The sequence below is a fragment of the Apodemus sylvaticus genome, chromosome 9, assembly GCF_947179515.1.
Source record: "Apodemus sylvaticus chromosome 9, mApoSyl1.1, whole genome shotgun sequence".
In the NCBI taxonomy this organism is placed as follows: domain Eukaryota; kingdom Metazoa; phylum Chordata; class Mammalia; order Rodentia; family Muridae; genus Apodemus; species Apodemus sylvaticus.
In genome coordinates, this window is record NC_067480.1 from 8,210,314 (window position 1) to 8,227,821 (window position 17,508).

Sequence of the window (17,508 nt, forward strand, 5' to 3'; positions counted from 1 at the left end):
AAGTCCCTGCCTTGACTTTTCTCAGTGGACTGATTCAGGATTTGTAAGCCATATAAGCCTTTTTCCTCCCCCAGATGCTCTTGGTCGTGGTGTTTGATCACAGCACCAGTAACCACGGCTAGGACCGAGCATATATAGCTCCTCTCCCATGCTCTGGCCTTCTATGTCGTTATGTGATTTTTTGTTTCTGCTTTCCTTATGGTTGGGACTTCATCTCCATTATGAAGCCTTCCTAAGAGCCAAATAGATGCTAATGACATTCCCTTAAACCTCCAGAACTCAGAGCTAAATAAATATGTCTTTATAAGTACATAATAGCTTCAGTTATTTTGTTATGGTAATAGAAAATGGGAATAACATAACTTTAGGAGTCATAAAGAGAAATCTGGGGAGAGAGAAGCCTGGTTGAAAATGATAAGAGAGTTGGTTTATTTTTCTGGCGTAGACAGACCATTTGGCAAAGGTTACAGGACAGTCTTTGAGCATGGGCTTTGAACCTTGACCTAGCCCAGCTATATAACTTCTCTAAGGCTCAGTGCCCCCATCTCTATGGTGCTGATCACAATGCATCTTACCTCAGTGGCTGGTTGTACTTGAGGGAATAATGCCTGTGTGTGCATCTACAGCCTCTCACAGCATAACTACCAGTCCTGAGGCTGTCTCACAGTGCTCAGAGGCCACTGTTTGGGGATACCGGTTGGGAACGTTAGCTGTGGTGTGCTGCCTGAGTATTAAGGAGTGTATTTTGTTCTTAGTCTGGCCATAAAAGAAATGCTTAAGAAGGACAAAAAAAAGAATAAGGACAAGGGGATGGACATGAATAGTGTTCAAGCAGGAGCCCCTGAAGAGTCGGACATGAAACTCAGCAATGGAGGAAAGGCAAATGAAAGGGATAGCCATGGTAAGATGGGAAGAGGAGGGTGGCCTTGGGGACAATGTGTGTGTGTGTGTGGGGGGGCAGGTGGCAGTGTTAAATCAAGAAAGGAACATTGTTAAAGCAAGAGACATACATGAAAGGCCTATGTCATTGCTGATGCTTGGCTGTCTGGTGAGTGACGCTATCAGATCTATACGTCATTCATCAGATGCCTTCATGGTCTCTGAGAATAAGTCTTCTGGCACTGGAGGCGTGGCTCAGTGGTTAAAGAGCATTGACTGCTGTTTCAGAGGTCCTGAGTTCAATTCCCAGCAACCACATGGTGGTTCATAACCATCTGTAATGGGATCCAATGCCCTCTTCTGGTGTGTCTGAAGACAGCTGGTGTACTCATCATATATATGTATGATATATACTCAACATATATATGTACATATATATTATATGTTATATATACCATACATATATATTAAAATCTTTAAAAAAATTTTTTTAAAAAGTATGTCTTCCTCGTGTAGGTAGTCAATCTTTTGTTTCTTTTGTTTGCATTTTGATTTACTTAATTAATTTTGTTGTTGTTGTTGTTCAGAAAATCCATTACAGGTTCGACCCAAAAATGAGACTTTTCTGGTCCCAGAGTTCTTGGATACAGCCCAGTCCAAAGAGAAGGCCATTGCTTCCAAGGTCAGCAACACACTTCATATGTCCACAGAAGAGTCTGAGTTCCCACAGCAGGTTAGTGGTACTCCCATGTTTTCAGAGAGTACCATCTATCCCAAATATGAAGGTAGCCCCAAGTCTTCACCAAAAAACACTCAGCGGAAACAGGAAAACATTTCTAAAACCCCAGGCTACTCCAAACAGACCAACTATAGCAACCCTCCCAAGTCTTTGGCAAAAACTACCTATCCCAAACAGGGGAGCACCCTCAGTCCTGTAGCAAACGGCACCTATTACAGGGAGGTTGACATGCCCAAGTCCCTTGAAGATACCATTCAGTCCAAGAAAGGTGGCGTGTCCAAGTCCTCTGAAGATAGTGCCCAATCCAAGGAAAGCGAGATCCCCAGGTACTTGCAGGATGCCATCCAGTCCAAGGAAAGTAAAATCTACAAACCCTTAAAAGACAGCGTCCAGTCCAAGGAGAGTGAAATGTCCAAGTCCCCACAGGACGCCATCCAGTCCAAGGAAAGTAAAATCTACAAACCCTTAAAAGACAGCGTCCAGTCCAAGGAGAGTGAAATGTCCAAGTCCCCACAGGACGCCATCCAGTCCAAGGAAAGTAAAATCTACAAACCCTTAAAAGACAGCGTCCAGTCCAAGGAGAGTGAAATGTCCAAGTCCCTACAGGACTCCATCCAGTCCAAGGAAAGTAAAACCTACAAACCCTTAAAAGACAGCGTCCAGTCCAAGGAGAGTGAAATGTCCAAGTCCCCACAGGACGCCATCCAGTCCAAAGAAGGTAAAATCTACAAACCCTTAAAAGACAGCATCCAGTCCAAGGAGAGTGAAATGTCCAAGTCCCCACAGGACGCCATCCAGTCCAAAGAAGGTAAAATCTACAAACCCTTAAAAGACAGCATCCAGTCCAAGGAGAGTGAAATGTCCAAGTCCCCACAGGACGCCATCCAGTCCAAAGAAGGTAAAATCTACAAACCCTTAAAAGACAGCGTCCAGTCCAAGGAGAGTGAAATGTCCAAGTCCCCACAGGACGCCATCCAGTCCAAAGAAGGTAAAATCTACAAACCCTTAAAAGACAGCGTCCAGTCCAAGGAGAGTGAAATGTCCAAGTCCCTACAGAATGCCATCCAGTCCAAAGAAGGTAAAATCTACAAACCCTTAAAAGACAGCATCCAGTCCAAGGAGAGTGAAATGTCCAAGTCCCTACAGGACTCCATCCAGTCCAAGGAAAATAAAATCTACAAACCCTTAAAAGACAGCGTCCAGTCCAAGGAGAGTGAAATGTCCAAGTCCCCACAGGACGCCATCCAGTCCAAGGAAAGTAAAATCTACAAACCCTTAAAAGACAGCGTCCAGTCCAAGGAGAGTGAAATGTCCAAGTCCCTACAGGACTCCATCCAGTCCAAGGAAAGTAAAATCTACAAACCCTTAAAAGACAGCGTCCAGTCCAAGGAGAGTGAAATGTCCAAGTCCCTACAGGACTCCATCCAGTCCAAGGAAGGTAAAATCTACAAACCCTTAAAAGACAGCGTCCAGTCCAAGGAGAACAAACTCTCCAAGTCCTCTCAGGACTCCATCCAGTCCAAGGAGGGTAAAACCCAGAAGCCCTTAAAAGACAGCATCCCATCTAAGGAGGGAGATATTCTCAAGTCCCCAGAAGACACCATCCAATCCAAGGAAGAAATTACCACGTCCCCAGAAGATGCCATCCAGTCCCAGGAAGGTGTCAGTATCAAGTCTTCAGAAGAAGATTTGAAGCCCTTGGAGAGCAAATTCTTACATCTTGAAACAGAACTAGAGCCCCTAGAGGAAGGCTTTGTGCGAGTGATCAGAGACAAGGAGGAATTTGAGGAGGTGCTCAAAGATGCTGGAGAGAAGCTGGTGGCTGTGGATTTCTCAGCCGCTTGGTGTGGCCCTTGCAGAATGATGAAGCCACTCTTCCATTCCCTGTCTTTGAAGCACGAGGATGTGATATTCTTGGAGGTGGACACGGAGGACTGTGAGCAGTTGGTGCAAGACTGTGAGATCTTTCACCTCCCAACTTTCCAGTTTTATAAAAAAGAAGAAAAGGTGGGTGAATTTTCTGGTGCCCTTGTGGGAAAACTCGAAAGAAGCATTGAGGAATTAAAGTAATCATATGTTCTGAGAACACTGTAAACTAGTTGATAGCCAATTCATTTTCAATTTGCCAAAGGAAAAAAAAGGAAAAAAAAAGACCAAATAAGACAAAAGTGTTCACCTAAATGGTTCTGCTTGTAAATCAGAAACATGAAAGCCCACCTTGTCTGAAAGAATCAAATCACAGAGTGGCCATGATTTTGTTGTTGTTGTTGTTGTGGGAAAAAAAGGCAAAATTAGATATTCCCTGGGTGGAGATTATAAGTTTCATGACCTTCTCTTTTTCTGTCTTGAAAAATCTTGCTCTTTGGGTATCTATGGTGATCTTGGAAATGCAAGTAATTATGCTGTAGACATTCATACCTAAAGGCCAGTGGGAAGTTTTTGTCATGCATTTTCTGGTGTTCACATGTCTTTAGGGGTTTTGATAAGAAACTTCTAGAAACAATGGGTTGGAATGAGTTACAGGTCTTTGCTATTTTTTTTTGTTCGAGGAGTGATAGAGGCTGTTTCCAGTTTGTAGAGATTGTTTGACTAATCTTTGCTCACAAAATCTGAGAGAAAACTCTAAACGTGGCTTCTCCAAGGCTCGAGCCTGAGCAATTGCTGAGGCCATGATATCCTTGCTTTGGTAGAAGAGGACTCGCGTTGTCTCCTTAGAACTGAATCCTGTTCTAAGGAGTCTACAAGACCTAAGACCCAGGTCTGCACTGGGTGGTAACTTGGTCCAGAGGTTTTGTCCTTTAAGTCGTCTTGGAGGTCTAGTTGATACACAGTGCTAGTTCTAGGTAGTAAGGCAACCAGATCTGGTCTGGCCAGCTCCACTAACTTGTGATACCTATGAGTTACTTTGTGATGCCAGAAATGACTTGGGGTCCCTTTGCTCTAATTATCGTTGTTATTGCTGATGTTGTTACTGCAACAAGATCAGGTGACAGGAGGGCCACCCTCAACGTATTTTGAGTGGACAATGCCATATTACTCAACTTGAGGCACTATGGCAGAGTTCTAGAGTATACCTCCTTAAAAATGAGTCTTTGCAGCTGTCCAATGCTTCCATTCCCTTTACACATGCTGGCAACCGTGTTCTGTTTTCTATTGAATTCAAGTTTTTTTTTTTTATAAATATGAAGTATTAATGAACATTTTAAAGATCAGCATTCCCTCTGTAAAATGTGACAATCCAGTTTACACTAATTCAAGAATTGAGGCCAATCTTAGGGGCTGATTGTAGGTTTCTTCACTAGGAAAGAACTCATACCCTCTAGTCCTTTGCCCCAGACCCTTGCGTGGCAATCTCCCTGGTGAGGCAGAGAGTGGGACAGCCCTACCACCTGGCACTGTGTACCCTTGGTCCTCTTTAGAGACATTTGTCACAGGCTCCGTTGCAGCAGGAATGGCAGCAAAGAAAATACTGTAAGCACTTGACCTTCTTTCCAAAAGTGATTCACAATGACCTACTAAAAGTATAAATGATAAGACACAAGCCAGGGATGAGGAACCAGAGCTGCAGAAGGAACACGGTGTCATAGATAATCACTCTGGCTGGGGGGCACATTTTATTCTGAGTTTATTTTTCACTAAGAGAGAAAAGGGAAACTCATAAATCCCCAGATGCTGTCACCTGAGACAGGCAGGATTTGGAATGTGAGAGAAGAGTTAATGCTTTGCCTCAGCTGCTCAATTGGACATAATCTAAATGTGAGACATTGAGTGACTGAGGGCAGTCCCCTTTGATAATCCCAGTTCATACTTCGATAAGCAGAGTTTTCATGAGTTTTTTCCTAATCTTCAGCAGAATCTGGAGTTGTGGGAACAAAGCCTTTCTGAGTGAGGAGATACCGTACTCAAAGTGAGTGAATGTCTTTCCAGTTTCCCTGCAAATGGACTTTGACTGTATCCTATCTGCCTTCTTTCTAGTGAAGGAAACTTCCTTTGTCATTTTCTATTCCTATTTCCCCTTGAATAGGACTAATTTTTATTATAACTGTCAGATAAGATAATGCCCAGAATTGAAGGAATTAGCCCAGTCTCTAGGTTCCTAGAATCCTGTATGGATAGTGTACTGCCTGCAGCTCTTTTAAATTGGGCCACTTACAGGATCAGAGACATGGAGTTCTCTTATGGGAACTATAGCATCAAAGACATTTCTGAACATGGACTGCATAGGGCTAGGTTACTGTTATGGTTTGAATATAGGATCCCCCAAAGGCCCGTGTGTGGAAGGCTTAGTTCCCATATCCCAAGCCCTCCTGTGTTGAAATTCCCAGGTGAGGAAGCTACTTTGGGAAGGGTGTGTGTGTGAGAAACTTGAGCACTTGGGGCCTATTTGGAAGACAGGTATTATGGAGGGCATATGTACCCTGGAATGACAATGTGTCTTTGCCTTTTCCTATCCCTCTCCTCTGCTTCCTGACAGACATGAGGTGACACATACTTTCTCCACTGCAAGGGTCCCACCATGATCTTCAACCTGACTTTAGACCCACAGCCACAGAACCAGTCAACATAGCTGGGTTTCTGAAGCACTAGCCAAGGAGAGATGATCCCTCTTTGAAAACTGTTTCTCTTAGGTATTGGGCACAGCAGTAGCCAGTCTAACAAAGTTATTGGGTTATCACAGGAAGGCCCTGAAAATGGGCTTCACAGCCAGTGGGATTGTAGATTGATTGTAAAGGAGATTTAGGACTATCTGAATGGAAGAGAAGGCAAGGTCTATCGGGCCAACCCAGCAGAAAGCAGTGCCTTGGCTCTGGTGTCTGATATCTTGTTTGCCCCAAAGCCATGCTACTGCCTTCTGCCTGTCACATGACCTACTTTAGTGTGCTTTAGGCCAAGGGTAACAGTTGGATCTTGGCCTATCAGTGGACAACCTGGGAGACAGTGAGGCGTGAGCTTAAACAATAAAATAAGAGAAGAAATAGCTTTTAACCTCTGATGGAAGCATTTATGATGAGAATCCCACATAATCATATTGGCTGCGCACAATGATTATCTAGCCACAGCCTTACAAAATAATGGAAGGCTGATCGTGGGGACATATACCTTTAATCCCCGCACTCAGAGGCAGAGGCAGGTAGAGCAGTGATCGTGAGGCCAGCCTGGTCTACATAGAGAGTTCCAGGCTAGCCAGGGCTATGTAGTGAGACCGAGTCTCAAAAATAAAATGAAATACTAAGAAAAAAGGAAGGAAGAAAAGAAGGAAGGAAGGGAAAGGAAATCCTATTACAATCAATAGGAAAACTCCACAAATCAGCAATATTTAGAGTAATAATCCTAAATCAATAGTTTTCATATGATTTAATGATAATTAAAAATCAATGCAGGAAAAGGGCATCATTTACAATAGTAACAGCATAAAATGCCTAGCCATAGTCCTTGAGAGGTGAAAAATAAACAGGTTTGAATAAAGTGACAGTTTTTCTCATGAAAATGACTTAACAGACAATATAATTTTAACTGATGTCTCAATGATATGAAAGACTAGAACAACTTACTTTAATTCACTGAGTGGAATGGGCATAAAGTCGTGAATGTAAAGGACGGAAGGAAGATTTGCCCTGGCAGGTAGCTAAATGTATAACTGGTATAGCAATTACGAGACAATGGCATTGATGGTGGAGAAAAATAAGGAGGCAGAATAACCAGTATTCAGATCATGGCATTAATAACCTAGAAAACAAAGGGCTAGGGTCTGGAGAGATGGCTGGGCAGTTAAGAGCACTGACTTCCAGAGGTCCTGAGTTCAAATCCCAGCAACCACTTGGTGGCTTCACAACCATCCATAATGAGATCTGACACCATCTTCTGGTGTGTCTGAAGACAGTGACAGTATACTTACATATAATACATACATACATACATACATACATACATGCATACATACATGGGCTGGGTAGTAGTAGCACATGCCTTTAATCCCAGCACTTGGGAGGCAGACAGGTGAATTTCTGAGTTCGAGGCCAGCCTGGTCTACAGGGTGAGTTCCAGGAAAGCCAGGGCTACACAGAAAAACCCTGTCTCCAAAACCCAAAAATACATACATACATACATACATACATACATACATACATACATACATACAGACAGACAGACAGACATACAGACATCTTTAAAAGAAAATAAAAGAAAACAAAGTACTTCATCTTAATGGACTGTTGAGCAGATTTTTTTCCTGAATACTGTATAGTGAAAGCTTGGTATTTGAAGGAAAAAAATGAGTCCACATCGCACTTGCATACCACCAAAGTAAATGTAGGCTGGATTAAGGTATACAACTAAAATATGAAATCATAAAAGCTGGCTGGTGGGTAGGATGAGTGACTTTTAGCTGCAAATGTCATAAATGAGTTTGGATATGTACAAAACCAAATTCTCCCTGATAAAGTATAAGCAAAATCAGTTGAAATAAAAAATCAGGAGGAATACTTCCTAAAGGAACAAAGAATAGCATCTATTCCTGCAAACTGATAAACCAGCGATTCTCAAAGAACTGAACAGACCTTGCACTTAGGGGTCACCTAAGACCATCAGAAAATGCAGACATCAACATTATGATTCATAACAGTAGCAAAATTTCAGTTATGAAGTTGCAACAAAAATAATGTATGGCTGAGGGTCACCACACCACGAGGAGCTGTTGGTAGCATAGAAAAGTTGGGAACCACTGTTATAAACAGAATCAAATAGTCTCATCTAAAAGAAGGTGAAAGATATCCAGCCACTTCCTTCTGAAGTAAGGACAAATTTGTAATGCGTGGGAGTATTCCATTAGCGGGGAATACCTAGGAATAAATGAGCAAGGTTGAAAGTAGTTCGTAGGGGAACAGTCAAGTCTTGTGTTGCTCGAGTTGAGTGCTACAAGCTTTCTGATCATGGGTGAAATGAAGTACAAATAAGTTTGCAATTTTTAGCTCATTTGTCTGCCTAGTACCTTAAACATCAGATGTTTATTCTTCATAATTCTGAATCCTAGAAATCTGCAATCAAGGTGTCCAAAGACTCCATTTCTGAAGCGGGCACCTTTCCTCTGTCTTAATGTCATGTGGTTGGATCTATGAGTCCCTGATGTCTCTTTAGGTGTCTGAACTTTCTGTAACAACAACCACTCAGATTAGGATCAAGATTAGGATCATGACAGCCTCATTCAAGTCATATTCTGGCATACGGGAAGTTGAGACTCTGACGCAGGAACTTGGGGGAAACATAATTCAACCAATTACTTCATAAGATGAACCTCAGGTTGGGGCCAAAGATTCTTCTGGGGTACATAGCTTAGAAATGTCAGTGTAGGAGTTCCTGCCTCTCTGCTCTCTCTGCCCTCTCTGCCTCTACATGTTAGGTTCACTGCTCGTGCTGATGATGTTATAATTCAGAGGACGGAGGGGACAGCCTATGGAACTAACCTCTGGCTGCCATGACATCTCCACAATGGAAGATGAGGCTGTCTGAAGGTCGGGGAGAAGGTTATACTAGAGAGGTCCTGGCTTCCCTTGAGTTTGGCTGGAAGCAAGATGCTCATGGCCTTAGAAGATGCCACATTGGAACATTTCACCATGTATTTCTTCTATTCAGAAGAAGTCCTGGAGTTCCATGTTAGTCACTAGGCTTAGTATCCCAGAGCACACTGCATCTTTTCCAGCTTGCTTGATGGACATGCAAGAGCAGGGACCAAGCCTGGGTCCTTTGCAAGAGCAGCAGTGTGATTAACCCTAGAGCCATGACTTCAGCACCCAACCCTTCTTCTAAAATGTGATTGTTTCAGGTGTTTTTCCCACAACTGAAGTTGACTAACTCCTGAGAACTGGCTGCTCTCTCAGCACCATTTTGTTCTTCATGCTCAGTTCCTTTGTTTAGAACTTCACCTGGAAGTAAGGACGCGTAGCATACGTGAGTCAGTATGTCACATTCCATTAGAAAGGCCAAGGTTGGGTACCATGCCTATCAGATTTCTTCACTGGCTTGAGCTAGAGGTTGGTGATAAAGCAACACACTCACTTCTTGGTAACTGGGCTGCCCTCTTGCATCGCTCTTTCCCTCAGGAGCTTCTTCAGAGTCTGTGATGATTGCCTGTCAGAATGACAAGCCAGGGACACAACTCATCACACATAGAAGGCAAACTTGTGGCCTTGCCTTCTGCAAGAAGAAAGATTAATTTAAGGCCAACTGGGCTAGCAAGATGGCTCACTGGCTGAGACGGCTTCTTGTACAAACCCGCTGACCTGAGTTTGATCCCTGGAATCTACACAGGAAGGCGAGAGCTTCTGAATTCTAAAAGTTGACCAGCAAATGTGAACCATGCTGTACATGCCTGTGTGTATGAGCGTGCATTCTCAAGTGTCCTTGGTAGGTTAGAGGGGCTTTTGTTTTTGTTTGACTTTTAGGAATTGATGGGTCTGGTAACATCTTGGGTTTGATTCAACACAGTTTCTTGTTTCCTGGATTTTACTACTTTAGTTAGGCTGCAATTTCCTGATCAACCAGTACTTTATTTAATGTTTAGGCTTGACCTTATTATATATAGTCTAGGCTAGCATCAAACTCTACTGTGGAACACAGATTGCTTTTGCCTCAGACTTGAGGTCATCTTGCCTTACCCACCTGGGTGCCACTGCTGCTAGTCTGTTCTGTCCCAGCAGCAAACGCTGTTCTGGACCATTGTCCTTGTGAGTATAGCTTCCTGACATGACCCCAAGTTCTGTTGGCCTTGAACTCTATCTTGCTCGAATAGTTAAGATTTTAAAATGTCTCAAGGGATTTCTTGTTCTGTAAAACATCTTATGCAATAGTTAAAAAAATTCAAGTTAAATTGATAAAATACATTGCAGCTGGGGAAAGTGTTCATTTTGATTAGGCATTTCAGAGGGAGACAGAGGAGGGAGCACAAGAGAAAGAAGGGAAAGGCTAGAGCTTAGTACCAGTGGGACCAGGTCAACTTCTGGCCTTGTGATGATAGGAGGAAGACTCTGTCCTTATGGGATTGGAATCCTTTTGATGGTAACTCTTGTCCTTTTAATAGTAACTCTTGTCCTTTTGATGATAACACTCTTGGGGATTGGATGACTCTGGGTCTGTGAGAGACTTCTGCCTTCAAGAGACATGCTTATGGTTGTCAGCAGGAGGTTGTGGTCTGTCAGGCAGTTTCTCCTTGGTTCCCTACAAACATATCCACTGCATCCCCTTCTGTCCCAGTGGGAAACCGGGATAAAATCATTGGGCTCATTGGTCGGTCACGTTTACACAGAAGCCTAACAGGCAGGGTTTCTGCTGCAGGCCTGGGTTTCTGCCATTTGGATCTGGCCTGAGTCCTGGAGCTCCCTGAAACCTCCTCCCAGGTTGTTGATGGGAAGTGGCACGAAGAAGAGTAGTGTGCACCCCCCAAATTCACTGAGAGACAAAGCTGGGTGTGTTGGCACTTGCTCACAGTTTCAGCACTTGGGTGGCTAAGAGAAAATCTTTAGCTCTAAGCCAGGGTTAGAGGGCTACATATTGAATTCAAGATCAACCCAGGTTATATAATGAAATCCTGTATCAAAAAAAAATCAGAATTATTCAAGCAGAACGAGCCCCTATTTTATTGAACAGAAGGCATACTGAGATGTAGGCTGTCCATGGGGATAGGTATTTTCTGCTCACTTATATAAAAAGGAAATTACATATAATAAGCAAGAAAGAAATACTTTAGAGGTCTCTGCTACTCACTGCTTAGGGACTTAGGACTACTAACAACTGGTAGAAAATATCAAACTCATAGGGATGGAAACAGTAAGCAATCTGACCCAGGGTCAAGGACACTCGACCTGACTTTAGCCAGAGGTTCTGCCTTCTAGCTGGATGCTCTGGCTTCATATCATGATCTAAGAATGGAGATAAGTCAGTAGATGTTCTACTGTTTAGAGATGAGCTATGTCCTGGGTAGTGTGAGCTAGGCGGTATGCCCAGTGCTTTGGTTGCTAGTGACCTGAACTGTATCCACTTGCTTTTCTGGTTACTTGTGTGGAAATTCATGAAAAGCAATCAATGAAGGAAAGATATATTTTGTCTCATGGTTTCAGGAGATACAGCCCACCATGGTGGGAAACTGACCCCATATCAGCAGGGGTGAGAGCCAGCCCGGCACTCTGAAGCAGCTGACCAGGAGCAAAGCACTATGGGGCAGAACCAAAAGTGGGTGTAATATGCAAAGGCCCACTCCTACTGCCCTGCTTCCTCTGGTGAGGTGCTACCTCCTGACAATTTGACAACATTGAAATAGCATTGGCAGCTGTGGTTTTCTACCACATATGCTTAAGTGGTGTGTGTGTGTGTGTGTGTGTTGTGTGTGTGTATGTGTAAGAGAGAAAGAGAGTATACATGTATGTAAGTGTGTGTGTGTAAGAGTGTGTGAGAGGGCTGGAGAGATGGCTCAGCGGTTAAGAACACTGATTGCTTTTCCAAAGGTCCTGAGTTCAATTCCTACCAACCACATGGTGTCTCACAACAATCTGTAATGGGATCTGATGCCTTCTTCTGGTATGTCTGAAGACAGCTACAGTGTACTTATATAAAGATAAATAAATAAATAAATAAATAAATAAATCTTTTATAAAAATGTAGACAAGGTGTTAGTCCCTTTAAAAAAAAAGGAGTGTGTGAGAATGTGTGTATATAGTTTGTGTGTGTGTGTGCATGTGTGTTTGTGGGGGCAATTTCAAACTTAAACCTTAACACAAAACCAACTTACACCCAGTTCAGCAAAATTAGAGAGTTTTATCAAATCTTGACATTGGAAATTCTTTCAAAATTGTTTTATTATATTTTATCCTCTTTGTGTACATATGTGTGTATATAGGGATGCATGTACCATGGTGCGTGTGTGGAGGTCAGAGGACAACTTGTAAGAGTTGGTTTTCTCCTTCTATTACACGGGTCCCAGGGATCAAACTTAGGCTGTACACAGACTGGACAAGGAAGACCCACTCAGCCATTTATTTCCCTGGTCCTCAGACAGCCGGGACGTTCCCACTTCTCAGGCCTGCCGCCCACCTCGATTTTATCATTAGTTTCCTAGTTGCTTGTGATTAGATACAAATTGAACTTTGTTCACTAATTACCTCATCAGACATCCCAACTCTGGCTGGCTGGCTCATGTGTCAGTCCCTGAACTAGTGTGTATTCGGGGGAGCTGAGATACTTGGATTTGTCAGGCTTAGGCGCTTGTAGAATATGGCCAATCCCATCAAGCCAGGTAAGTGGGCAGAGGATGACTTTGGAAAGTGGAAGGAAAGAAACAATGCTATGAACATGGGCATACTGATCTCGGGAAATAGTGTTTGAGCATTGCTGCATTAGATGCATCAGAGCTCATACTGAACATACCAGAGTCCTCCTTATCATTTAAAAGTCCCCATGAGGAGCCAAGCCTATTGAGGGCTGTTGATCTGTCCAACTCTTGTTAAGCACACCACCATATTTCACTTTGATTCACTCTGATTTTCCTGAGTCTGTAATTATATAGGCTTAATACTAGATAGCATCTGTCTTTGTCAAATGATAAATTGTGATATTAAGTAACTTCCCTAAAATTGGCATGATGGATATGAATTGAAATGGAACATGAAACGTTGCATTAGTCTGTTTGATGCTGCTATAATAGACTACCTCACACTGGGTACTTAAAAGCAAATGAAAAACAAACAAAATTAAAGACCTCATCTGTTCAGCCTCTGGCACCTCACAACATGGCAGATAAGGAATCAGAAACATAAGGGACCACATGTATGGCATGGTCTTGTTTTGTAATGCCCTGCTCTCGTTCTCGTGAGAATTAACTCACTTCATAGATATGCTGCACCTACGACCTTACCTCTCAGGAGGCCCCACGTCATAAAGATTTTACTGTCTCAGTCACCACGCCCTCTGATGTACCACTTGACTAACAACCCACTTAAACCATAGCACTTGTGACCCAGAAAAGATGACCCAGAGAAATACAACAGGTGTGAATGGGGAAGACAAGTTGGGAGTGGTCTTCCAAACAATTCATTTGAAACTCACTCTCTACATCTGCAGAATCTAATGAGAAGTGTGTGTGTGTGTGTGGGGGGGGTGTTGTTCCTTCAGTGTTAATACTTCAGTCCTTTGGAGGTAGAAATGGTTATTTCAAATAAATTTTATGCAGCCCAAACTTGCAAATTATCCTACATTGTTACTTAGAATTTTATTGCTATTTTTAGAGCATACTTTCATGCTCCCAGAGTTTTTGAGGGATCTCCGGAAGGCTACATTCTGTGTATATAGAGTAACTAAGAGGTGACCAGATGGCTTGGTGGGTAAAGGTACTTGCTGTTCAAGACTGACAATCTGAATTTGGCCTTCCTGGTGGAAGGGAAAAGATCTACTTCTGCAAGGTTTTCTTTGACACCCCTACTCATACATATGTGAACACACACACACACACACACACCTTGCTGCCTTTGTCTCTGAAAGCCGTGACACTGGTGTTTGAAAAGCCAAGCCAAATGTGGGGCTAATGACTGCTCAATCGATATCTTCCACCAACCTCAGACAGAGGAGGAAACCACTGGTCAGCTAATGATTCTTGGTTTTAAAGTGCAGGTAGAACTGGCAGCTTTCCCATAGAGTGCTATAAAAAAGGCTTCTCTTAAATCATGCCATGTAACTGTGGTCAGACTGTGTGGAACTACTGCCTTGCTGTTAGCAGAAAAACAGGAATTCTCGTAGCTTCTTTGTGTTGTAATTCCACTTCCGTGAGTATGAGGGTCGGCTCCCTATCTTCGTTTCCTTGATGACCCAGGTCTCTTCCGGCCAGACTGAAGTCATTGTATGATAAAGATCCCTCTTCCTCCCCATCCCTTCCAATCCTTTCTCTTTTCCTTTTGTTCTTGCCTTTTCTCTTCTTCTGTCCCCCTTCCTGTCTCCCTAGGACTTGCTAGGTAGCACAGGCTGGCCTAAATTCAAGATCCCCGCTGCCCTAGCCTTCCAAATCATAAGGGTTACAGGTACATAATATGTTCAGCTTGATCGAAGTGTTTGGGAAGGATTAGGAGGTGTGGCCTTGGGGGAGGAGGTGTGTTACTGGGAACAGGTTTTGAGGTTACAAAAGCCTGACATTCCTGGTCAGTTCTCTCTTTCTCCGGCTTGTGAACGGAGGTGTAAACTCTCAGCAACTGTTCCAGTGTCTTGCGAGCCTGCCTGCTACCATGCTCCTGCTCAGGGACTCTGGCCTGCTGGAACTGTGAGCCCCAAATTAAGTGGTTTTTTTTCCTTGGAAGTTGCCTTGAGTATGGTGGTCTATCATAGCAATGGAAAAGAAGCTAAGACCACACCACGACTCATCTCTCCCTGGAATTCCAATGTTTTTCACGCTTCAAGTGAACCCTCAGATTAAGTTCCCAGCACTAATAACCCACTTTTTAGTGTATGGGTTTTCTTCAGATCGTTATCTAAGGATCCAAACCTCCTGACAAAGAGTCCCCCTCAAAGGCATGTGCTGCAAACTGTAGTTCCTCATGGAGGCAGGTGCCAGTGTGGCAGGGTTGGGGGATGGGGCTTAACGGAGATGTTTGGTCATGGCAGTTGAGTGCCAATGATGAATTAATCCCCCTCTCTGGAGACTAGATCATCTGTTGTGGGAATTCAGCCCTTCCTGTTTTCTTCTGCACATTTCCATCCCTTCTTTCTTGGCCCAGATCCAGAGCCTTGCCGGTTTTGCTCTTCCAAGCCTCCAGAAACGTGAGCCAAAGCAAACCCAGTCTCAGACATTCTGCTATTGCAACAGAAAGATGAAACTTTAAAGAGAAACAAACAAAAAGGACAATTATGGCCATGAACTAACAAATACAAAGTAAATAAGATCAACATTTTGTCAGTGCTTACAAATGGCAAGTGCCTATGACCAGGTATTTAGAAATAGCCTGTTTGATTTTTCATGACTTGGTGGGGGCAATACTTTTATTAGCCTCACTTTTATTTTATCATCTCCTTTTATTAGCCTCATTAAAAATATTTCTAACTGGCTGGTCATGGTGATACACACCTTTAATCCCACCACTTGGGAGGCAGAGGCAGGCAAACTCATCTTCATGAGTTTGAGGCCAGCCTGGTCTACAGAGTAAGTTCCAGGACCACTAGAACTATATAATAGACTGTCTCAAAATGCAAAAATTTATGTGCATGAATGTTTTGCCTGAAGCTCTGTGCATCGTGCCTGGTACCTAAGGAGGCCAGTAACTGCTGAGCCATCTTTTTGGTCCCTTACTGACGTCATTTTAACGATAGACTTGAACTTAACCCTGGACTCTTGGTCCACAGGTTATTGCTTAAGCCCATCATACATGAGGCAAGACGATCTAATGAAGATAGAAGACTTCAAATACACTGTTATAGAACTAAATGATTAACCATTTGTGCTAAACAACTGTGGCAGACATTTTTATTCTTTTATTGCCGTGAAAAATGCCTTAACCATTAAAAATGTGCAGGCCAGTAATGTTAAGAACATTCACACCATTGTACACTCAATCTCTAGACCTCTTTGCATTCTGTAAAACATAACTTTACATCCCCCCGCCCTATAACTCCTGGGGAACACATTCTGAGTTCAAGGCCAGCCTGGTCTGTGAAATAAGTTCCGGGACAATCAGAGAGCTATATTGAGAGTCCCTGTCTCAAAAAAAACCCAAAGCATCTGAAGAGATTCAATTTGGTTGTTAGATATAAAGGACCAACAAAAGTACATCTCAAAGGACATGCATAATACTAAATAATTTTAGTTATTGTTTGGTTAAATAGAATTAAGTGTCTAACAAATCAAATAACTAATTATATAACTAACATTATATAACTAAATATATAATTTAGTTCTCATAGATAATAATAAACATGTATTGGATTGTTGCTACTTTATAGACAAGGCCATGGAGTTTAATTGTATAACCACACAGGGTAGCACTAACTGATGGGGTCCTAGATATACCTAGAGCATCCTATACTTCTTATGCATGTGTATAAGAAGGCTGTGAGCAGCCAGGCAATGTGTCAAGGAAGGCTTCAGTGTTCATTTTCTGTTCTTTCTTGTTGAATTTTGTTAAGAGCAACTGTACTTGTGGGAGAAGTATTATCAGTACAGACTGTGACAGGGGCTCTTTGTAGCCCATTAGAGAGTGGCAGGGTGAGGACCAGGGGATACAAGAACTATGGATGGGTTCCACAGACATTTAGTAAATCATAAATGCTTAGAGGGCAGACAAATTACTCAAGGCTGTCTCTCTGTGTGTCCCTGTAACTTGGTGAGGAAGGGAGAGATGGACCCTCGCCTATTCTTGCCAGATGTATGTGTTGCTATGACTTTTTTAAATAGCCAGAGTGTCAATTATTCATTGAAGGATTCCTTGATCCAGTGGTTCCGCCACTGGATGTCTTCCTGTGGAAATTAAAGTATCCTGTGCTCATATATGTGCTTAAGCTTTTTCACTGCCATGCCATTTGCTGATTTAGGAAAAGAGGCACATTAACTGGCATGTTCGTCAGTAAGGCACAGTGATGTGCCCCATGAATTCAGCTGGTTCCAGATGAAGGCCCACGCCAGTGAACTGTCCGGCGAACGCTGAGGCTCTGCTGGATCCATAAAACAATTATGGAGCAATCTATTGTTTTTCGAGACAGGGTTTCTCAGTGTAGCCCTGGCTGTCCTGGCACTCACTCTATAGACCAGGCTGGCCTCAAACTCAGAAATCCGCCTGCCTCTGTTTCCCAAATGCTAGGATGAAAGGCATGGAGCAATGTATTAAGAGTTCTTCCTTTACTTTTTTAAAATTTATTTTATTTTATGTGAA

The 17,508-nt window shown here is 42.9% G+C and overlaps 1 protein-coding gene across 2 annotated transcripts; it reads left to right on the forward strand.

The window, feature by feature from the left end:
• The first annotated feature begins 756 nt into the window (after positions 1 to 756).
• Txndc2 (thioredoxin domain containing 2) lies at positions 757 to 3,688 on the forward strand. 2 transcript variants are annotated; one of them, XM_052193551.1, is made up of 3 exons: positions 757 to 901; positions 1,467 to 2,336; positions 3,057 to 3,688. In XM_052193551.1, exons 1-3 carry the CDS (start codon positions 772 to 774, stop codon positions 3,686 to 3,688), a joined length of 1,632 nt encoding a protein of 543 aa, XP_052049511.1. In that variant the 5' UTR covers positions 757 to 771. The 2 variants fall into 2 exon arrangements, with proteins under 2 accessions (XP_052049511.1, XP_052049510.1); XM_052193550.1 differs by having other exon boundaries at positions 772 to 901; positions 1,515 to 2,606; positions 3,195 to 3,688.
• The last annotated feature ends 13,820 nt before the right edge of the window (positions 3,689 to 17,508 follow it).